This window comes from Pinus tabuliformis, chromosome 7 (assembly GCF_031772625.1).
Source record: "Pinus tabuliformis cultivar Carrire ecotype Pingquan chromosome 7, CPIR1, whole genome shotgun sequence".
Lineage (NCBI taxonomy): Eukaryota > Viridiplantae > Streptophyta > Pinopsida > Pinales > Pinaceae > Pinus > Pinus tabuliformis.
The window spans coordinates 747165531-747188086 of NC_142293.1; the positions used below are offsets into that span (position 1 = coordinate 747165531).

The following is a 22556-nucleotide window of genomic DNA, read 5'->3' on the forward strand; positions in this document are numbered from 1 at the left end:
TGTGTTATTGATTCCTTCAATATTAATTGTTGTGGATGCATCTATTTTAACTGCATAATGATTCCTGAAGAATTTCTTCATTGATGTATAAGTGTCCATGTAATGAATTTTATGTGCGATAAGTTGATTCTTGACACTACTTTTTAATCCCTTCTATCTTAAAAATGTTTCGACATGCCTTGACTGAGATGTTTCTCCCTCGTAGAGGAATGAAAAGGTATGCATTGTGCTAGAATACAACAGATCCCTTTGTTGGCAACTAAAGGTTGAATCTTGGGTCCTTCAAGTCTAATTCTGCGCCAACATAGAGTTGGTACTCATTGCATGTAGATGTTAATTATCCATCCAATAGGTGTCTACACTTGACATTTGAGTAAACCCATAATGAGATAACTTAAAATGCAATAAAAACATGTATTCTTCCTTGTTTTCCTTTGAAAAATCATAAATCATATTTTATTATTCTAACTATTATTTTATTATTTTCCTTAGGAGACCCATTTTAGAACTTAAAAGTCCCCTAATGCACCTTGCTTCCCTAAAATTTGTGGTTTTTGTTGGTTCCTTTGTCGAAGAAGGTATTGATTTTATGCAGTGTACTTGTCTACATTAGCAAAACACTATAACTACCTCATTTTGTATATTTCTTAGCTTACAAGATGGGTTGAGGCCATGCCTACCTTCTCAAGCAGTGGAACCACTATCACACTCTTCATCTTCATCCACATCATATCTAGGTTTGAAGTACCCAAACAAATCATGAAATACCGTGGGTCTCACTTTCGAAACAAGATGATGATTGAATTAGTATCCAAGTTGGGGTTTCACCATAAAAAATCCATTCTCTACTACCCCTAGGTTAATGGTAAAGTCGAGGCCATCAATCCTTATCTAAAAAATAGTGGGGAACCATAAATTTAATTTGAATTTAAGTCTATTTTCAATGTTATGGGCTTATCAGGCCTTGGCCAAAACCTCCACAGGATTTACTCCTTTCCAAATTTTCTATCATGTGGAAGTTATGTTTAAAGTTGAATGCAATATGTCGTCATCAAAGTTACATGCAAAACTCCTCCCTAATACCTGTACCAAGGAAGAACTCGTCCTCTATTTGGACTAGCTGGATGAACACCTTTGTAACACTGTGTTGGCTAATGAGGCCTGTTAAAGAGTCAATCTTTGATATGAAAAATTTGATTGACCTCGCATGTTTTCAAAAGGTGACTTGGTCTTCGTCTATGACCACGATCTTGCTAAATTAGGTTCAGGTAAGCTTAAACCCATTTGGAATGGTCCCTCCATTTTTAAACATGTATTAAACAAGGGGCATATGAGTTAGTCGTCTACGATGGAAATCCTTTTTCTAAGCCTCGTAGTAGGATTTGACTAAAGAAGTATTATTCCTAGAAAAATGGGCATCATGCTTTGTGCATATGTATTTAGTTTATGATGCAACTTTATTTTATGCATGTCTGGTACATTTTAGTTTTTTGTTTATCATGTTTGGTGCTTGGCTTGAAAATGTCCAAAGCATCTTTAATATACATAAGATATTTTGATGGAAATAATCATATTTCCCCAAACATTGCTTTCATTACCTGGGTGAGCTTCTCACCCATTGATGAAATCATGAGTTTAAGGGGCCTCTTTCTAGGTCTTACTAGAACATTATGGAGTACAATGTAGTCATTGAACTCTTGAGTTAGGCCATAGCTTTAGGCATCCATCATTTGGTGGTCAATCTAGACTCTTCACTCACGGTGTCTTAGCTAAATGGCATTTACCATTTCAAGAACCTTGTGTTATTTTATTGCTATATAGGGGTATGTATTCTTGAGTGATAATTCAACTACATTATTTATCAATATGACCTTAGAAGCTTTAATGTGTGGGTTCATTCGTTGGCTAACTATGTGTTAAAATGGCATCTGTCACATTTATAAACATAAGTAGATAAGCATGGCATGTACGTAAACATGGGAATCTCTGCATAATCATTGTAAAAAACCATAAGTAACAACTAAAATGCATATGTATATATAGGAAATATAAGTTTGCATACATCATCATAAACATATAAATCAAGTATAATGTCAAATTCGAACATGAAGATCCAAACTCTAAGGCCCGTAACTAAAAATGATAATGTAGATAATCCCCTTAACGGAGTGAATTATGGCAGGATGGTTAATTCCTAATTCTCATCCAAGTCGTAGTGAATCCAATATCACATAGCCATATTGGCCACTTAGTGAAGAAGACAACCCATATGGTTGGACACACCCATAGTGTGACACTACATGTGTCATGGAACCTCCTCAAGCAAGTGAATGGTAGATATAATCAGTCCCTCAAGGTTTCGCTATTGGAAATAATACTGAGAGCGGGGGGGGTGTGAATCAGTATTATCAGATCAATAAAACTTTTTCATTTCCATACTTAGATATGTATACGCTACTTCATTCAAAGGAACCTGCGTGTATACGCAACTGTGTCTAAATCAACTAGCGTATAACCATTAAACTCATGATTCAGCTATGTGCTCTTCAATGGATGCATCAGAACATTATTAGCCATATTAACAATCAATAGTAGCAGTAAAACAGATAGATCAACACACATAAGCAACACACATGAACACCATGATATAAGGTGGAAACCCAATGTGGGTGAAAACCACCTGCTGCAATTCGTTTCTATCTTCCTTTATTAAGAAACTTCTTTTACAATGTACTGGTGCAATCCTTTACCAGCACGCAGGCTACAACCTGCAGAAGGCTACAACCTTCTCTCGTTCTCCAAACTCTCCTGGAAGGGAGCTCCAACCCCTTTTGCTTTTGTACTAGCTAAGATACTAGTACGTAGGCGCCGGCCTACAATCTTCTCTCCTCCGGGTACCACGTTTCATACATTTTCAGACTGGATACTCCTGAAGCACAACACATAATCTGAAAGGCCAAGTTTCATCCAATTTTCATACTGGACCCTTAACTATCATTGAAGCTCAAAATAATCACTACTAGCATCGTCAATTTCTGAATCACTGAAACACTAAAACCCTGTTAACAACACAGTCACCAGAACACAGAGCAGACACAGAACTCTGCAATAACAATCAGACCCAACTGCAACTTCAAATATCATACTTTACAATGTATACGCTACTACGATGAATCAAACCCATGTACATACGCGCTTTTTCAAAGGCCAACCCACGCACAGATCTAAAAATATTTTTTTATAACTTTGCAGCTGTACCAGACATCAGTCACACTCATAACATTTATAGAACATTACTTGCGTCAGTATGCAGATCTAGAATAAGCATAATCAACCATATAAAGATAGTTCATTTCAAACCATTTGATCCCGATCTCTCCTTAGATCTTGTTCTCCATCAACCGGTGAGATCCCTCCTTAGCTCAGATCAAGCAATGCATCATCAACCCATAACCTGCATACTGGATCTCATCCTTCCTCAGATATTCAAGACTTTCTCAATACCGTTGCCTAATGATCTTCTTCTACTTTTATAGTCTTAGGTCTTGCTCAATACCACGGTCCAAAACCATAATAAAACAATACCATGGACCCAGTACTTGGGATCAACACTTCTGACGAGATACCATGGTCCAAAACCATAGGTTCAGATACCGAGGACTAACTACCATGGACCAAAAGTAAGTTCTCCAACATATACGCACTTTTCCTTGCATGAAAGTGCGTGTATACGCATACGCGCCTTGGAAACGTCTAACCCGCGTGTATACGCGGCTTGGTCACAATGAACCTGCTGATATGTATTTTCTCTTCATACTTGTAGTCTGATCATCAATTCCTTGCTGCTAACCTTCTGCACTATGATTTGTCATCTGTGTGATTTGCCATCAAAGACAACACTTGTCTCATAATGCCAACATTCGCTACACTTGTCTCAACTCATTGCAATTGTCATCCTCACCCAAACCCCCAGTGTCAGGTTCAATCGCAGGCTTAGCCTCTCTTGCTACTCCTTAACGAACAAAAGGAAAACCACCCTCAGGTCTCTTGGGTGCGACATATATGTCATAAAACGATTAACGACTAGGACATTATACCACCAAAAGAAACTAAAAAGTGAAAAGAATACATAAAAATCATAAAACATAAAAGAAAACAATTATACTCACCTAGATTACCCCATTAATCACCAAGAGGTATAACTAAATAAGGGTCTCAATGGAAATCAAATCCAACACATGCATAATTATTTATAACTATAAACTACTCATCAAACCAATCAAAATAATTCATCATGGGCCAAAGTTTGAGCCCCCTAACCTTGCCATTAGGTAGGTCCTCCTATTCATATGAGGCTTCAACCACCTTGTGTGTAGCACCATAGTCTATGGTAATAAGAGCACCACCCCCTTGAAGACGAATGACACAATGTTGTTGCCATAACCAAATTGTTTATGTTTCCCTATGCTACAATTTTTCAATCCGTCTTTTAGTTTGGCTAGCAGCAATAAACAACTCAATATTTAGCCAAGAGATGAGAGATACAAATGAATCAAGAAGAAGCTCTAATAACAAAGAAAATCAAAGGCTACAAGTAACCTTATGGTTATGACACAATGAAGATCCTGCAATGTCCCATACAAAACCTAGAATAATAAGTTGGGGAGAACCACATAGTTCTCATGCACAATAACTACCATGTCTAAAGATTACTATGAATAATATGGTCTTGGTCTCTATATAAGTATAGCCTTACCTCCAAAAGAGAAAGCAATTCAAATATTCATACATATTCCTTAATCACAACAATTGAAAAAAGTCGTAATTGTTTATTTCCTAACAAATTAAGTTGTAAAGAAATACTCCTAAGAAAATATGAAAGTCTTATTTTGTAAAAGAGGATTAATAATTTAGACATTCTAAACTTTTTGCAAAATATATATTTTTTAATTATTATAAAAAATAAACTTAAAATATTATTTATTTCAAAATTATTTTAAAAATTAATATTATTTTTCTGATAAAATAATTGTAAATTTAATAAATATATATTATTTAATTGTACATCTGAAATTATATATTTATATTATATAATATAATTTTAATTTTAAAAAAAATATTTATTTACTTATAAAAATATATAAATTTCAATTTTTATATATATATAAATTATTCATATTAGGTATCTAATTGTATTTTAATTTTAAACTCTTTCTATTAAACCAAAAATTTACAAAATAATTTATTTTATCTTAATCTCATATTTTGTTTACTAAGCTCACCATCCATTTTATATCAACTTATCCATTATCCAAGTATTCCTATCATTCTTTTATATCACATCATCTATTAACCTTGATTAAGAAGCAACTAAGTGCTACTCTCTTTTCCATACTCTTATATGTTATTATATCCAAAATTATAATTAGTATTTTGGTATTTGGAATAGATTTGCAGTAGTCCCACCAATATTATTAACCTCCCTGAATTACTCTATTAAAAAGCAACTAAAAGTTCTAAATCATGTGTAATGGGGTGTTAATCTCTTACATGTTATTATACCCAAAATGATGGTTGTTTTCATAATTTTTGTAGTTATACCCAAAAGGATAGTTGTTTTTCATAATTTTTGTAGTCTTTTTCTGGCTCATGAAAGAGAAGAAAAGCTGTTTCCTTAAATAATTGTATCTCTGCTATCCTGAAAATGGATTTTTTTAAAAGCCTCCATCTGACAATCTTTCACGTTAGTGTCGATAGCCATATATCTGTCATCTTGCCTCTGGTCATACATAATCCAATTTTATATCGTGTGACATGGCTTTACTTTTCCCGGCTTCATTAATATTAGACCTACCTTCGCCATAACATTCCAGACTGTTATCAACCCTCACCATCACAGAGGGTATGATATTATTATCTCAGAAATGTTGCTAGGTGGGCTATCAATTTTTATCAGTGTCGCTGTAGTAAAAAATGCTTCTCTCGATGTGAAGTCTGAAAGTTTTCATCATGAGAGACAATGACATATTATTATCCTCGAAATGTTGCGACGTAGAATCAATTTTTATCAGTTGTGGCCGCTATGAAAAATGCCACTGGAGATGTGAAGTTTGAAAGTTTTCATCATGACACAGACGATGACATAGTAATATCGTCAAAATGTTGCTACGTAGGCTGCCAATTTTTATCGGCTATGGCTGCAGTGACACTTGCTTGTTTATCGTCCAATGTCGCTACATAGGTTGTCAATTTCTATTAGGTTTAGGTTGTCAACTTCCATTAGGTTTAGTTGTAGTGAAATTTATGTGGGTTGTCAATTTCTATTAGGTATCGCTACATAGGTTGTCAATTTCTATTAGGTTTAGGTTGTCAATTTCTATATTAGGTTTAGTTGTAGTTGTAGTGAAATTTATGTGGTTTGGGTTGTCAATTTCTATTAGGTATAGTTGTAGTGAAAATTTATGTAAGTTTATGTATATTGCAGACTTTAACATCAAATGAAAATCATTTGATTTTGTTAGATGATTTATAAGAGGTCTTACTTTAAATTATAAATTTCAGAATATTCTAGAAATTTGATAATATTAATTATAGATTTTAGAATATTTTATAAATTTGATAGATATAAGCAAAATCATTTTTTTGATATTATTCATGATAGTAAATTTTGATAATATTCTAAACATCTTTATGGAAGTATTCCAGACATATTCTTATCTCAACTAGAGATTTCAAAATATTTCAGAAATTTGATAAATATAAGCAAAATCAACTTTTTGACTTCATTCATAATTCATGATTTAAATTTTGGTAATATTCCAGACACAGTGATTTTTATGTTAATTATAAATTTCAAAATATTCTATAAATTTGATAGACATAAACAAAATTTACTTTTTGACTTCATTCATGTCAATAAATATTAGTAATATTCCAGAATCTGTAACTATAGGCTTAGCTATTAAATAGTTCATTATTAAGTCAATATTCAAAATCTGTAAAATACTCTAAATCTGCAATCTAAATATCTAAGGTTTCCGTGCTAACAATAACCCTAACATATAATTTTTTTCCCAAAAAAAATGTATCTTTCCAATTTAGAAAATTAAAATATACAATGTCTAGACTCTTTCAATATAGTCTTCTTTTATCAGAAAAAATGCATTCTAATATTGACAGTTACAAAAAAGATTCTTAAAAATAAAAACAGATTTTGACCATTACAAAAAAATGCTTAAGAATAAAAAACAGGGATAAAAAAAGATTAAAACATAAAAAGAGAATATTTAGATTTTATTTGATGATCCTTAAATTTAGCAATTTCTCCAAAACCATTCTCTAATAGACTTGTCTCTTTTAATTAAAAAAGAGTTAAAATATTTGATTAAAAAAAGAGTTAAAATATTTGATTGGTTTGAAAAGATGAAAAACTTCGATATCATTAAATTCCTTTGGTAAAACTAATATTTTATATTGTCATAATTCTAAATTCAAAACATGTAACTGAAATCTTTTATTAACCTATTTTACAATTGCCTTCAAATCTTTAAAAATTATAATCTTATTTAACTTCTTCATTCTAGCAGAATACACGATGCCCAAAGACTAATAATTTTTTCCTTTTTAATTAGTATCATTCCCTGACCTCTTAGCACTTTGTCCTAACATATAGTTATCTTCGCAATGTCGCTACGTCGGCTTCCAATTTTTATCAGCTATAACTGGACTGCAAATTGCTCTCTCTTAATGTAAAGTGTGAAAGTTTAAACTTCATGACAAGGATCATGACACTGTTGGAATCAAAGTTAGAAATCATATGATGATTGGAAATTGGTATGACTTTAAAATATAGATCTCTTAACATCAACTAATAATTAGACCTGTAATGTAGGCAAAAGCAATGGCACAATCTATTAAAATTAACTGAAAAATCTATGCAAGGTTTCTCGTGCGATTCCTTTTAATAAAATTGTTCTATCTTTTCCCTCAACGTGTTTAAGGCTGCCAAAGATGCCTCAATTTAATCTATTATAATGGAACATCAAGAAACAAACTTTGAATTTCAAAATATTTTTAACTTTAACTTTATAGAGTGTAGGTGGAGAGTCCTCACACACATTTTATTTATGGATACTGGTTTTTTTGGCTTCTTTTACACTTGTCTAGGGTTTGCACATTGCATGGTTCAGTTACTAATTATTAAATTTAAGATATATTTTGGAATTTAACAGGAAAATAACTAGATTAATTTCAACCTCGTACTTCACCGTTGTTCATTATATTAACCATATTCCCAAAATCTACAATCGGATAAGTTGAACACTTCATTTATTATCAACACGGTAACATTAGTTAGGTATCTGCCCACCTGCAAGCACCGGAAGGACAGTACGTTTATCAATTAAGGACAGGTTAGTTGTGGGTCCAAAGAATAATCTGATTTGTGGTATCATCACGAAGCAAACACAAAGTTTCTGTCTCACCTTTGTCGTTCGATTAAAGCTTCATACCAAACGCTTTGCTCTGCACCACGCTGCTGCATGCCCAGGCTAATTTCTGGACAGAATTCAAGGATTTATGGCTAGTGGATGAAATGATAGTTTCAGCCCAGCACTGTGGATAATAAATTCATTGCACGCGCGTAAAGAATATGCAAAATATTGGCCTCAGTCAAAAAGCGAAAGCAAACGAACTCTCAGTCTCAGTCTCAGTCTCGGTCTCACCCCACCACTAACAGCCGCCTCTGCCAACCATACATAAGTATATGGAATTTTGGTGTTGATCCAACTTTATTATTTTTTACCGTTTTCTCTAATTGTCGGAATCAGTTTGAACGATGTCATTCGCCCAACTTTTATCTTTTCCTTTTTCATGTCGAACCAGGTTCAAGAAATGGTTCCCTGTACTTCAAATCTCTTCGTTCACTGCTTTCGTCGTAAGTTTCGAAAAAGGAAATTTCCTCAGCATGTTTAAAAATGAATACTCTATTCAAAGGAGGAGGTTAAATATGAATACTCTGTACAAATGAATACTCTATTCAAAGAAGGAGGTTAAAAATGAATACTCTGTACAAAGAAAGGGAGGTTAAGGGTGGCCATCATTTTTTCCTTGGGTGGCGAACTTTTTTTCATGGTTTTTTTAAAAAATATGTAGCCATATTTTATTATTAAATAAATTATTTTTTATTTAATATTATAATTTAATTTTACGGATTCACTTTATGTTTAATTGACAATCTCTTTGTTATGAAGTTACTGTGCAAATTTGAGGTTCGAATCTTTGTTGTATCATGTGGTCCACTCACACAAATTTGTTCTAATTTACTAGGATGCTTACGCTTGATTACCATTTTTAAATTTCACTATTGCTTTGAAGGGGTGGAAAGTCGAGAATGCAGGAAAGGAAAGAAATGGAAAAAAAAGGAAAGAAAGGAAATGGAAATAATTGTGAAATTTTTATTGTTCAATTGAGTTTTGTTTTTTGAAAGGTTGGAAAGTGGAGAAAGCAGGCAATGAGAAAATCACTGAAAGAAGAAAATGGAATAAAAAGAAAAGAAATAATCATGAAATTTCCATTTTTCAATTTCACTCATGTTTTGAAAGGTTGGAAAGTTGAGAAATCCAAAAAGGAGAGAATTTGCGAAGATGAGCTAATTCCATGAGTGAGTGACTTTCTAAATATGCTTTTCTTCTAAAAGTTCTAGATAAATAAGTCTTAAACACTATTTTTTAAGTATGCATTTATATATGAGGGAAGGATTATAGACAAATAGTTTTTCAAAGTAAAAAACAATTTTATATATAAATTTTGAAAATAGGAGAGGTTTTGGAGAGAAGAAGAAGTATGGTTTTTCCTTTTTTGGTGAATTGTATCTATAAAGGCGTGGATGTTTGAAGTTATTCAAAATTTAAAATGAATTAAGGAAAAAAATAAGTCAAAAGCATCCTTGTAGAGAAGTATATATATCCAAGTTTTTAAAAGGTGTAGGTTCAAAGTTTTTTTGAATTAAAATTTCTTAGTGTACTATATCAAATTTAATTTTAACTTAATAACTATAATAAAAACAAAATATGATTTAAATTTATTTAATATAATTGAGAGAAATAATTGTTACTTTTTCCACAAAATTAATTATTATAAATAATAATCTAAATTAACAAATAATAGGTCAACCCTAACAAATAATAGTACATAAAGTAATTATTAGTAGATAATATTATTATATAAACTAATAAATAATTTATAATATTGATATAAAATATTTAATTATTACATAACAGCTAGTTTCCAACTAAAATATTAAATAATTTAATAAACACTTCCGAAGAAATAATTTCACCCATGGCTAATTTTTAACTGCTAACCCGAACAATGATGCATCCTTACTATTTATTCTCTCAGATCTAGAGATTTCTCACTTTGTCCTAATAATAAACCACATTAGTTGGTTCGAAACGTCAACCTAATACTAACAATGTAATTAATCCCAAACATTGATCTACATTATAGATCACAAAAATCTTAGATCTAACAATAACCTAAACTATTAAATATATTATTATAACTTAATATCATTCTAACAACATATATGATCTTTACCTAAAACTTAAAAATAAAAAATTTCACAACAAATTTAAAAAATTACAAAACAAACAAACAAAAAAAATATATACATAAAATATCTATCATAACCCTGAGGCATAATTTGACCATAATGTCGACGTATCCTGGTTCAACAAAGTACATGTTTGGACTTCTTCCAATCGACTAAAACCGCTTCCGACATTCATAATTATGAGCGATGCTCCTATATGGGCTCTACATGAGAATACCCTGAAGTGACATGTTCATGGGTTTACCCTGAAGTGACATGTTCATGGGTTTCGATTTGTGTGGCGAAAATTTTGCGTGCAGTGTTGGTCGAAAAATTACGTAGGGTAACGGTTAAGCTATAAACGGTTTGTCGGTTTTTGGATCCGAGTGGGCAACAATGCCTGAAACACATCATTAGAATGAATGAAATTGGAGATTTGAGCCTAGGTCTAACCACTTTCATTTTAAAATTAAAATTAAAATTAAAAAAAAAATAGTAATATTGATTTATTTAATTTTTATATTTTTGTTTTCTATGATTTAGTTATTATTGGAATTAGAAGTAAGGTTTTTGCCCTCTATATTATTTATTGATTTTTTATATAAAATATTTGTCGATAGGATTTGTCACTTTTGCAATATTAAGAAGGTGGAGGACAAAAAACATTTTTTTAAAAATTGTCTAGCATTTATTCATATCCGCTCTCATTTCTCTAACATCTGCCACATTTCCAATATTCTAGATTTGTTAACTCAGCCCAACTATAGAGATCTTGGTGCGCTTCCTTCACTTCTTTCTAAGCTGAGAAAAAAAATTCTAAAAAATTACAATTAGATTCTTCTTCTTCTTAAAGTCTATAAACCACATTAATCTTAGTGGACGTTAATCATCATCATCATCATTAAATGAAAAACTCACTTTTAAAGATAGAATTGGAAACAATTTTGGAAAGCTTTTTTAAAATAAAATAAAGTGTATTAAAAAATATTAAAAAATATCACTTTTAATATTAAAAAATTATTTTTAGAATAAAATAAAAGTTATTTTTTTCAAAATAACTAATATAACATTTTCACTGACTTTATTACATATGCTATTTCCAAAATTATTAAAACCATAAATTATGATAATCAAATATAAATATATAAAATAAATTTTAGAATAATTAAAATAACCTATATAAATTCACTGGATGTTTTTTAAATAATGAAAAAGATGTATTTTATAGGATTTATAATTTATATAACAAATTCCTTTGCATATTTTAAAAAGTACAATTTCTTTAATTATTTAATTATATAAATGTTTATCACGATTCTAGTAAATTTGAGGCTTTTTAGATATAGTAGTAACTAAATCTTTAACATAATTCAATTCTCTGAAAATATCTTCCATCCTCAAACTCTCCTTGTAAAATCGAAAAATAAACACTGTTCAAACCAATTAATCAACACTATATAATGATTTACTTTACACTTTACAATTAATCAACACCATATCATCATTTACTTTCCACTTTACTATTAATCAACACTATATAATCATTTACTTTACACTTTACATATGCAACAACGAGTTTTGTTACTTTTCTTTTTACACATTTCTCATTCTCAGTTGTCAAAATCCCCTTTACCGCCAAAAAACAGAGGGCGAAACCAGCTGGTTTCTTAAATTTCCCATGGACTCCATGATTTGCGAGACTTTCGGATTTGTAAAGCCGACATGAGCACGGGCAGGCCTTACAAACCAATATTCTGTAGGCTACACAATTTTTTTAACAAAAGACAAAAGTTAAAGGCAAATCAACTTCATGAGAGTCCTGACTGAATTATGTGAAAATGAAAATAACTTCAGATGATCAAAAGGAGAGTCTTTTTATTTGTAACTTCAAGTACATTACTCTTTATTGCTATAAAGATTCTCTAGCTACCTCAATGGCACTGGAATCCATGGATACTGTCATTTTACATACAACAACTGTTACACTCATAACAGGGATGAATTATGTCAAACTGAAAACTGTTTCAGATGATCATAAAAGCCTGTGTTGGATTTGAAACTTTAGTACCGTACTCTGTGATGCTGTGAGAGTTCACTAATTACCTCAATGCACTAGAATCCATGTGGAATGGCATACAGCCTAGAATGACTCATGTGAAACTGAAAACAGTTCAGATGGTCATAAGAGCTTTTTTGCTTTTTTTTTTTGGATTTGGAACTTCAAAGTACAGTACTAATCTCTGATGCTGTCAAGATTCACAAGTTACCTCAATGGCACTGGAATCCATATGACATGTTACATAGAAGAACTGTTACACTCATGATCCTAGTAAAATAAAGGGATCTATAGTAGTGGAACACTAGAAATACTTTCTCAATGCTTTAAATTTGCATGTACAGTATAAAACTAATGGAGGTTTGACTGAGGTATGAGTAGAACTGGAGGTATGGGTAGAACTTAATAGTAATTTGGAGAAATTATAAATTTGTTTTTGATGATGGGTGAAATGTTGGCGAAAAGTTTAAGAAGTTACACAAGATTATAGAATATTGTTTTCAATATTGGCAAGAATGTAGGTTTTCAACTGAGGATTGTGGATTTCCATCCTGCAAGCATGTGACCGGTGGAATAGTAAGAGTCTCTATAGTTCCATAAGCGTTCCAGCAGAAAGGATCATCTATCATCTGCCCCTGTGCTGGAAGGAGCTCAATATTGGCCAGAGTTATGTTGGTACAAGGAACAGCATCGCTGCATGCAAACTGCATTGGGGGGCTCCTCACGTCGTAAGTTCCACGGACTTTTCTGTAGGCAATATCAGAAACGTACACTGCGGCACTCTCATTTTTGCAACCCTTGGTAAAACAGTAGAACTGATCGATTATGATGGGGTTTCTGACGTTCTGCACGTAAATATTCTGAAAGGTCACGCCAGTCACTGATCCGATACCACCCTGCACCAATAGTCCAGCAAAACATGGGTTAAAATGGCCATGGCCTGTTTCGCAATAAATGCCTTTGGACTGATTAGAGAAATATGGTGTGGCGTTTTATATATTTTACCTGCCATGTCTTGATTCGCAGGCCATTGTCTGAGTTCTTAATGAACGCGTTGCTCACGGTTACATTGGAAACACAGGCTTGTGAGTTGTGATTCCCGAGACCTCCAATGCTGGTGAGAATTATCAATAGTAATTATACGATGAGTACTGTTTGATTGTAATTAATATTTGATAGCAGACAACATAAAAGACAACATGTGATCGAGGGAGAAAGAAAGATGCCTGATCCCGTGACTAGGTCCACATGTCACATTTTGGATTTCAACGTCTGAGCAACCAGAAACGATCGATATGCAATCATCTCCTGCGATATCATGAGAGAAACCCTTAATGAAATCTTTATCATACACATACTATTATTAAAAAACTCTACTATACCATGTGTGGGAGAGTAATCTCTCATTTTAATTGAAATTATGGAGTTATGCATCTGCCAGCTAAGATTAAGATTATATCAGGAGAGAAACTCTTCACCGAAATCTTTATTATATACCTTTATTCATCAAAACTCTACTATAGCATGTGTTGGAGAATAATTTCTCATTTTAATTGAAATTGAAATTATGAAATTATGCATGTGCGAACTAAGATTAACATATTTATTCTTAAATAATTTTTTAAGTCTATTTAATCATATTGCTTTAAGCAATTGAATCAATCAATTTACTAAACAATAAAAGTAACAACTCTTATGTGTAATTTTTTTTTTTCTATTTACCTATCAACCTCCGTAAAGACCCTCTGTGAAATCTTTATTATACACCCACTATCCTTAAAAACTCTGTTTTAACCTCTGTTAGAGAACAATCTCTCATATTAACTGAATTTATGTGAAATCTTTATTATACACCCACTATCCTTAAAAACTCTGTTTTAACCTCTGTTAGAGAACAATCTCTCATATTAACTGAATTTATGGAATTATGTATGTGTAAATGAAGATTAACATATTTATTCATAAGGGTTTTGAGTCTATTTAATCTTATAGCTTAAGCAATTGCATCTCCCAATTCACAAAGCAGTTGCTCTTATTTTATAATTTTATTTTCTATCCATCTATTACTATATCTATGATATCTATTTTTAGTGGTTTTGAGTCTATTTGATCGTGTAACTTTAAGCAATTGAATGAAGCAATTGAAGTGACCATTCAATTTGCAGTCCAACTGCAAATTTTCTTTTTGCCATTCTAATGGATTCCAAGTTTCCTGGAAAAGAGGGCTCACCATTGCTGATGAGTGAGTTGACTATTCGCACAGACTTGGAGCCAGAAGCATGTACACCGTCTGTGTTGGGGCTCAATGCCGGAGACTGGATGATTATGCCATCGACGAGGACCGACTCACAGCCATCAAACCTGACGTGAAACTCTGGGCTGTTTCTTATCCTCAAGTTTCTTAGACTCACTCTGGAGCTGTCGAAGAATCTTATAGCCTGAGAAAAACTCACAAAATGTCAGATAAGGATACTGGGACAGCATGTTTTATCTCGTTTAAGCTTTTGTATTGTTGAAAAAGCATCGGAAAAATTAACTTTTCTGGTGATTTTTTGCTCCAAACTTTATGTCATGTAGACTGCTTAAAGCTAAGATACTCACAGTGGGGCTTTCACAAGGGCCAGGAAGTGTTGTGCCATTTGGTCCCTGCATTGTGTTCAGCAGAAGCAGAAAACAATAAGCATGAGATAATCAAACATGACTTTAAAGCTTTGTATGACAAAGAAAGAGTAAAGGAGGAGAAGAAAGGAGACTTTATATTCATATATTTAACTGTTTTTAGACATACACCTATATGATATGTTTCACAGAGGAAAGAAAGCCTGAGGGAACATACAAGGAAGCATACTTACTGAACAATCAATCTACATTCTGTTAGTAAAAGATATAACATCAAATCAATTCTATTCGAATTGCAACTAATTGCTACAATTCCATGACAATTATACTAAACAGTAAAATGGTATGATTTTATGTCATGAATATGGTATTGTGAGAGCATAGGTTTTCACAGTTAAGAATTCTTGAAGATGAGTGGAGAATCCATTCAAAAAGTTCGAATTCTTTGAAGATGAGTGTTGTATCCACTCAAAATGTTGGTCGTTTCATTCACATTCCAAAGTTTTTCCAAAAGAAAAAATATATGAATATGGTAACGAAGAAAGATGAATTACTCTATGTGGCTTGCAGGGAAGATTCCACCAGTTTTCTCCTCTCCCATCAATGAGGCCGTTCCCCTGAACCCTCAACCCATCTGTCCGATCAAATATAATCCACTGAAGTTTACTGGAATTTTTAGCCCAGCATTCAGGACCATCAGGAGCAAGCAGGACGCCATCCACCTTGAATTCAATGAATGTACCAATTAGCTTTTACCAGTTCATTCAAAGTAATGAAGAAAATCAGCGCAGCATATGATGTTACATTGGTTTTCACCTGAAATGTCATGCCATCTTTGCAAGGCCCATTGAACTGAATAGACTGAATCATGAAAGAGTAATCTGCAGGGGCAAGGACAACTGCTGATTCCACTTGGCAGGCAGCCTTCCATGCCAGTAAAAATGCCTGCACAGACATATAGATAAGAACATGAGATTTAATTTGCACTGCTTATACAAAATGAATTCTAATGTAATTAAATCCTCAGAGACATGGCATGGCATGGCAGGCATGCCAATTGAAATGCCAATGCAGAAATTTGTACCAGAACCAAGCTACCATATATGTTGACATTTTGAAATTACTTTTACAATTCTAATCTTTTTCACAATGTTCAGAGATTTGTTAACGTTGCATGAATAAATTTCATGCAATTAAATCCTACAACAAGAAACTTAGGCTACAGAACCTCAGAAATTCTCTGGACATTAAAAATTAATAGCTCCTTATACCTCAGTATCATCTGTCACTCCATCTCCTTTGGCACCATAAGATTGCACGTTAAATGTAGAATCATAATTGTTTGAAGAATAATTTTGGGATCCTTGTGGAGGAAAGGCATTCCCCTCATCTTCATGCTTACTAGAATTCTTATGAAAGTGGAATCTAGCATGAACACCTTTAAATGCAGCTGAAATCAAATAAATAAAACTAACAGCCAGCAAGATAAATCCACGAGAATGTCTTGAGCAAACTAGAGCTTCCATTTCTAGAGCTTGTCTTATCCTTTTTTTCAATATTAAGCAGAGGGCAACAATAACTAATTGCCTGACTGACTTGAATGGTATGTGAGTTCAACAGATGGGTCTATTTAAAAGCTTTAGGAGTTCTATCTAGATTATTCCTGTGGCTGCACCGGGACCCTAACCGTCGTAATTATTTAATGTTTCAATTTCCAAACCCACTAAGAGTTCCGGCGCCCGTGCTCTTGTCATTGATAAGAGGTGGCGTGTGTTAGTTGTGAGTGATCATGTGTTGATTCAATACAATTCACATAATGGGATTGATGGGTAAGGCTCAGCAGGATGATCACCACACAGCAATCGGCAGGGGAATGAAGAATGGATAGTTGGTGTGATTTGATCACACGACCTGTTGTTTGTTATTGGTTATAAACAGTTTCCGGGACATGTGAGTTCACGGGAAAAGGAAAGAGGAAATGATATATTATTATAACCAGGGCCAGATCCATACTGTTAAAGCTCACATTGTTATTATGCAGTGTTTCCTGTATATACCACAAATTCTCCTTTTTTTATGAGAGAACAAACAAGCCATACGGATCTGACACGAGAGATTTAAATAGTAATTGTTGGAAAGCAAAACTTTCCGACCATGTTGTAGCGATAGTGCTTCGAAATCATCAAATTTCCTTCCCTGAGACCTCAGAATTTTATGGACGGTTGCCACTATATATAAAAATAGAAGCAAAATACGACTATATGCCATCCCGGTATTAGAAGGCTGCGGCTTTGTTTCTACACTGTTAAAAGTTGATACAGTGTGATAACTCTTCAATGTTTTGATTCTATATAAGTATTGGTAATTGAAGAATTGAAAACTTGCGGTAATGGGTGAATTGAAAATTTCTGAGAATTATTCATTAGTATGGGCCACAGCTAAAATCAAATTAAATTACAATGGTTGTTACTATTTAATCTATCTTAATATTAAGATATTTAAAAAAAATACAAAATTATTTTTTTCTAATAAAAGAAATTTGTTTTTTTTTTTTTTTTCCAATGAAAGAAATCTAGGTTTTTTAAATTTTTCCTAATTGAAGAAATTGAGTGGGAGCATCTCTCAGGCATACAAAGTCTTACTCAGAATTGGACCGCAAGACTTGTGAGAACCAAATGTGGACACGTGCCTCTTCAAACTTATACAAATTACTCTTCATAATTTTAAACGTGTTCACTCTATTTAATATCTTTTGATAATTTCAATATTTTTTCAAAATAATAAAACTTATTTAAGAGCTATTATCCTTAGATAATCTTAAAAAAAATTCAAAATAATAAAAACTAAAATTTTATTTTTTTAAAGAAATTAGATCAAATTTATTTTGATAAATTTTGATATTATAAAGTATAAAATTTATAAAATTATTTATTTCACTTATAAATTTATATTTTTTTCATTTCTATAATTGTAATTTAGGTAAATTGAAAAATTAGTTTTTACAAACTAACAATAATATCTATAAAAATCTAATAATATCTATAACAACCATCAATATCTTTGAAGTTAATAATATCCACACATATACAACTAATTTAAAACTTGGCCAACAACATTCTACTTATAATTTAAAATATTCAAATATCAACTAAGTCACTCAACTAAACTATCTTTAATATAATTTAGAAGATTCAAATGCCAACTAATCCACTCAACTAAACTATTGTAAATTTATAAATAATATAATAACATAAATATAATAAATATTTTAGTTTAATCATAAATTTTAGTTAAATTTTATAAATTCAACTAAGTCACTCAACTAAACTATTGTAAATTTTCCCTGCGGCCAGAGGGCTTCGACAAGGTTGTCCCCTATCACCCCTTTTATTCATCTTAGCTATGAATTCGCTCAGCCTCCATATCAACAAGGCTGTCAAGGAAAAGAGATGCAGTCCACTGAAAATCTGCAAGAATATTTCAATCTCACATAACTTATTCGTGGATGATATCATTTTCTTTGGAATGTTGTGTAGACTCACCTAGCTATGTTATTATGAAATCCTTAACAAGTTTCAAATGGCTACAGGAATGCAAATAAACAGTTCGAAGTCAATAATTTACCACAATGATATCAACCAGGAAGCAGTTGACTAGCTATCCGCTCTTTTTGGAGTTGAGGCGCATTCCATTAAAAGTGTAATGAAATATTTAGGATTCCAGATAAAAGCAAATGGATATTCAAAGACGGATTGGCAATGGATTCTAGATAGATACTACAGTAAGATCTCAATGTGGGATACAGATGCCTCTCTCTGGCGGGAAGAGTGACCTTGGCACAAGCATATTTTCTTCCTGCGACCATTATGCAAAAAATGAATAATCTTACTGCGAATTTTATATGGGGTGGCCAATCGAGTAAAAGGAAATATCATCTCTCTAAATTATCTGATATCTCTCTGCCAAAGAGCATGGAGGATGGGGTCTGCTGGATTTACGAACTTTCGGAAAGGCAGTGTTATGCAAGTCTTTTTGGAGAGGGATTTATGGAGAAGGTCCATCGAGTATCACAATTCAGGAAAAATATCTACGCAGGAAAGATATATCTCTTTGGTACAGGGAAGGAAGGATCGGCTCCTCTTATGGGTCTTCAATATGGTTAAGCCTACGTAAGGTTGAAAATTATTTTTTACGGAATTTAATTTGGCGTTTTCAGACCGGCAAAAAAATCCTTATTGGAAAAGACTAGTTCCTGAGTGGTGCCGAGGAGATCAATGTGCCTGAATCATTATTAAATTTCTTTCATAGAAAAGGCTTTTTCTATTGGGACAGTTTGATTTCTGGTTGGCAGGGAGCGATCCCTCTTTGGAAAGAAGCAGAATACTTGGAGATGCCGGCTGCTATCGCTCATCAATGGGAACATATCAGGACGTGCCTCAGGAATTGCGGTATTTTCCGCTCTGTGGATTCTGACTGTCTAATCTGGAAAAATTCAAAAGTGATGAATCTAGTCCGTGTAAAAGATATTTATCAGAATTTAATTGGCAAAAGGAGGCCCCTCATAATCCTATTTTCCCTCGTATATTTTGGAAATCTGGATGCCCTTCCAAAATGATTTACTTCTCATGGTTAACTTTCCATAATAAAAATCTTTCTTGGGAAAATTTGAAAAAGAGGGGATGGCAAGATCCGGGTTTATGCCCAATATGCAGGTCAGCTGAGGAAAACAATTGTCACCTATTTTTCAATTGCCAAAGATCTCAGCAATTATGGCAATCAGTGGAGAAGTATTATGGTATCCAGCATTTCTCACACACTTCAATTTCTGTGTTTCTCTGGTGGAGTGAGCAACAGGTTTCATGGAGGCCATTAATCATTATTACTCTTTGGTGCATCTGGAAGTGGCATAACAATTCTATTTTCAATGACAGTAAATCACCTTTCTTGGATATTTTTTCCAGGATTGTTTCCCTCCATGACGCTATTCCGCAAAAGATTCTCACAAAAAAAAAGGGAGGCCTGTAATGGCCACTCACAAGTGCACACTCTTTTGCCAAGGGTGTATTCCGATGGAGCTGAACAGAAAGGTATCTGTGGCTGTGGGGTTCACTCTATAGTAAATGAAAATAATCAATATTTCATCCATTGGAATGGGGGGATGGGCTCCAACAGCGAAGCTGAGGCGATGGCTCTTGCTGAATTGCTATATTTTTGTATCTTTCTAAACATACAGGCTATCTCAATTTTCGGAGACTCAAAAGTTATGGTGGATTATGCCTCTACGAAAAATAATATTCTCATGCCTCATCTCGTTGGATGGATGGATAGGATCAAGTTTTTCTGGGGTATAACGGAAGGAGCTTCAATTCAGCATATTAACAGGGAACAAAACCAGTAGGTAGACTTGTTGTCAAAGGAGGGTCTTCAATCGGCTCCAGGTTTTTGGTTTATGCAGGCATTGTCTGAAGGGAAAAGTTTCTCCATCCACGAATTTTCCCTTCCTGAATTCTAATTATAGTAAAGCAGTCTCTCAGGTTTGCATTAGTTTATTTCTCTTCTACTCTACGTTCCCTCCGTTTTTGTTAAATGTTGATACATCATGAGATTTTTCTATGTATTGTGATTTCTTGTTCCGCATTCTGCCTCTCCTACCCCTCTACTATGAACAATGTAATCAGGAAGCTAGTTGACAGTCTATTCTGTTGTTTTTTCTGGGCAAATGTCTTGCTTTTTGGATTATGCTCCATGCTTTTCAGCTTGTCAAATGATCCAGACCTATTAGGGTCATTATCAGATTTACAAGCAATGTACTTGTCTGACTCTTTATATATCTTATATAAAACGATAAAGCTTTTTTCCTTTCTAAAAAAAACTATTGTAAATTTATAAATAATGTAATAAATATTTTAGTTTAATCACAAATTTTATAAAGTCACATAAAACATTAATTAGTTTATACTTTCAGAATGTTGATCAGAATTTGGTAAAACATTTTTAGTCATATCATGATTTTGTGTTATTTAAAATGCATTTTTCACAGTGTATATTATTTTAACATGAGTATTTAGATCTTTTAGAGTTTACAATTCAGACTTATAATTCTAACCAATCTCTGCCTATTAATTAATTCAATAGGACAAAAAAAATTATTATAGATATAATTACAAACAGATGTTTAAATTATTATAGATATAATTACAAATAGATGTTTTAATTCTAATTTCAATCCATAGAAGAGATGTACAGATTACTGAAGAGATTTGTGCCAGATGGGATCCTTGGCCACCAACCAGATTTGATATATCTCATAAATTTATCCTCAATGTATCAATTCTTTATTATTTTTTTAAAATTATTGGCTAGATTTACATGTTGTAGGAAAATACATTAGAATTTCAGAATTATTGTTCAGCCTTCGCAGTCTGTCCGGGGAATACAGACGTGAGTTTGATGTTAAAACTGTAGACAGAAGTCGTGAAATGCACGTATCTGGCGCCGCAATTATGACAATGTCTTCATTAATTCCGTCGGAAAAGCCCCAATTCCGTCACGGCGAAAAGGGAAGGCCATCTAGAAACCGTGGAGTGAATCTGAGGATTGGAGGAATACCTGTTCATTTGTTGGCCTCCGGTCCATTTGTGTTGGCCCTGCCTCTAGCATCGCAGTCGTCATAAAAAAACAAACGGCAGGAAGGATTTCTTCAGGGGCTATCAATCTATCGCATCTGCAATTTGTCGTCACAGTACGACACGTATGCAATTAAAAAAAAATGGGCCCTTTTGATTGATGACATTGATGAAAGGCATTCAAATAGTTTTATTTTGTGAACTTTGAAATTTAGCTATTAAAAACCTGTGTTGTTTTCTTTAAATTGTATTTTTAATGTAAAATGTATTTAATATTAAAAAAACATAAAATATTATATTAAAGTGATAGAGATATAATAACTTAAATTTCCAATTTAAAATAAAATAAAATAAAAATCTTCATCCTAATTTAATAGCGTGACACTTGAGTTTTTATGATAAAAAATCCCACAACTTTGTTAAAAAATTCTCATTTTTTAATGATCTAAATTGTTTTGAAGTCGCCATGGGATTTTTTATTTCATAGCCAGTTTTCATGAGAAAATTAAAAATTCAAACGAGGAAATTTCATTTGAAAAAGAAAATTATGTCAAAGAATTGATAATTAAATCAGTTTCCTATTTGGATGAAAAGAGGGCGTGATTTATTTTAAATTTCAAAATTTTATTAATAAATTTTTTTATTGAAATATATTTTAATA

The 22556-nt window shown here is 32.7% G+C and overlaps 1 protein-coding gene across 1 annotated transcript; it reads right to left on the bottom strand.

Annotated features, from left to right (window-relative positions):
* Positions 1-12449: 12449 nt before the first annotated feature.
* On the bottom strand, positions 12450-17227 carry LOC149249693 (polygalacturonase At1g48100-like). Its single transcript, XM_089458762.1, has 8 exons — positions 16541-17227; positions 16086-16214; positions 15824-15991; positions 15252-15296; positions 14881-15088; positions 13877-13958; positions 13656-13764; positions 12450-13546 (listed from the first exon to the last, which is right to left on the bottom strand). Exons 1-8 carry the CDS (start codon positions 16793-16795, stop codon positions 13151-13153), a joined length of 1392 nt encoding a protein of 463 aa, XP_089314888.1. The 5' UTR covers positions 16796-17227; the 3' UTR covers positions 12450-13150.
* Positions 17228-22556: the final 5329 nt, after the last annotated feature.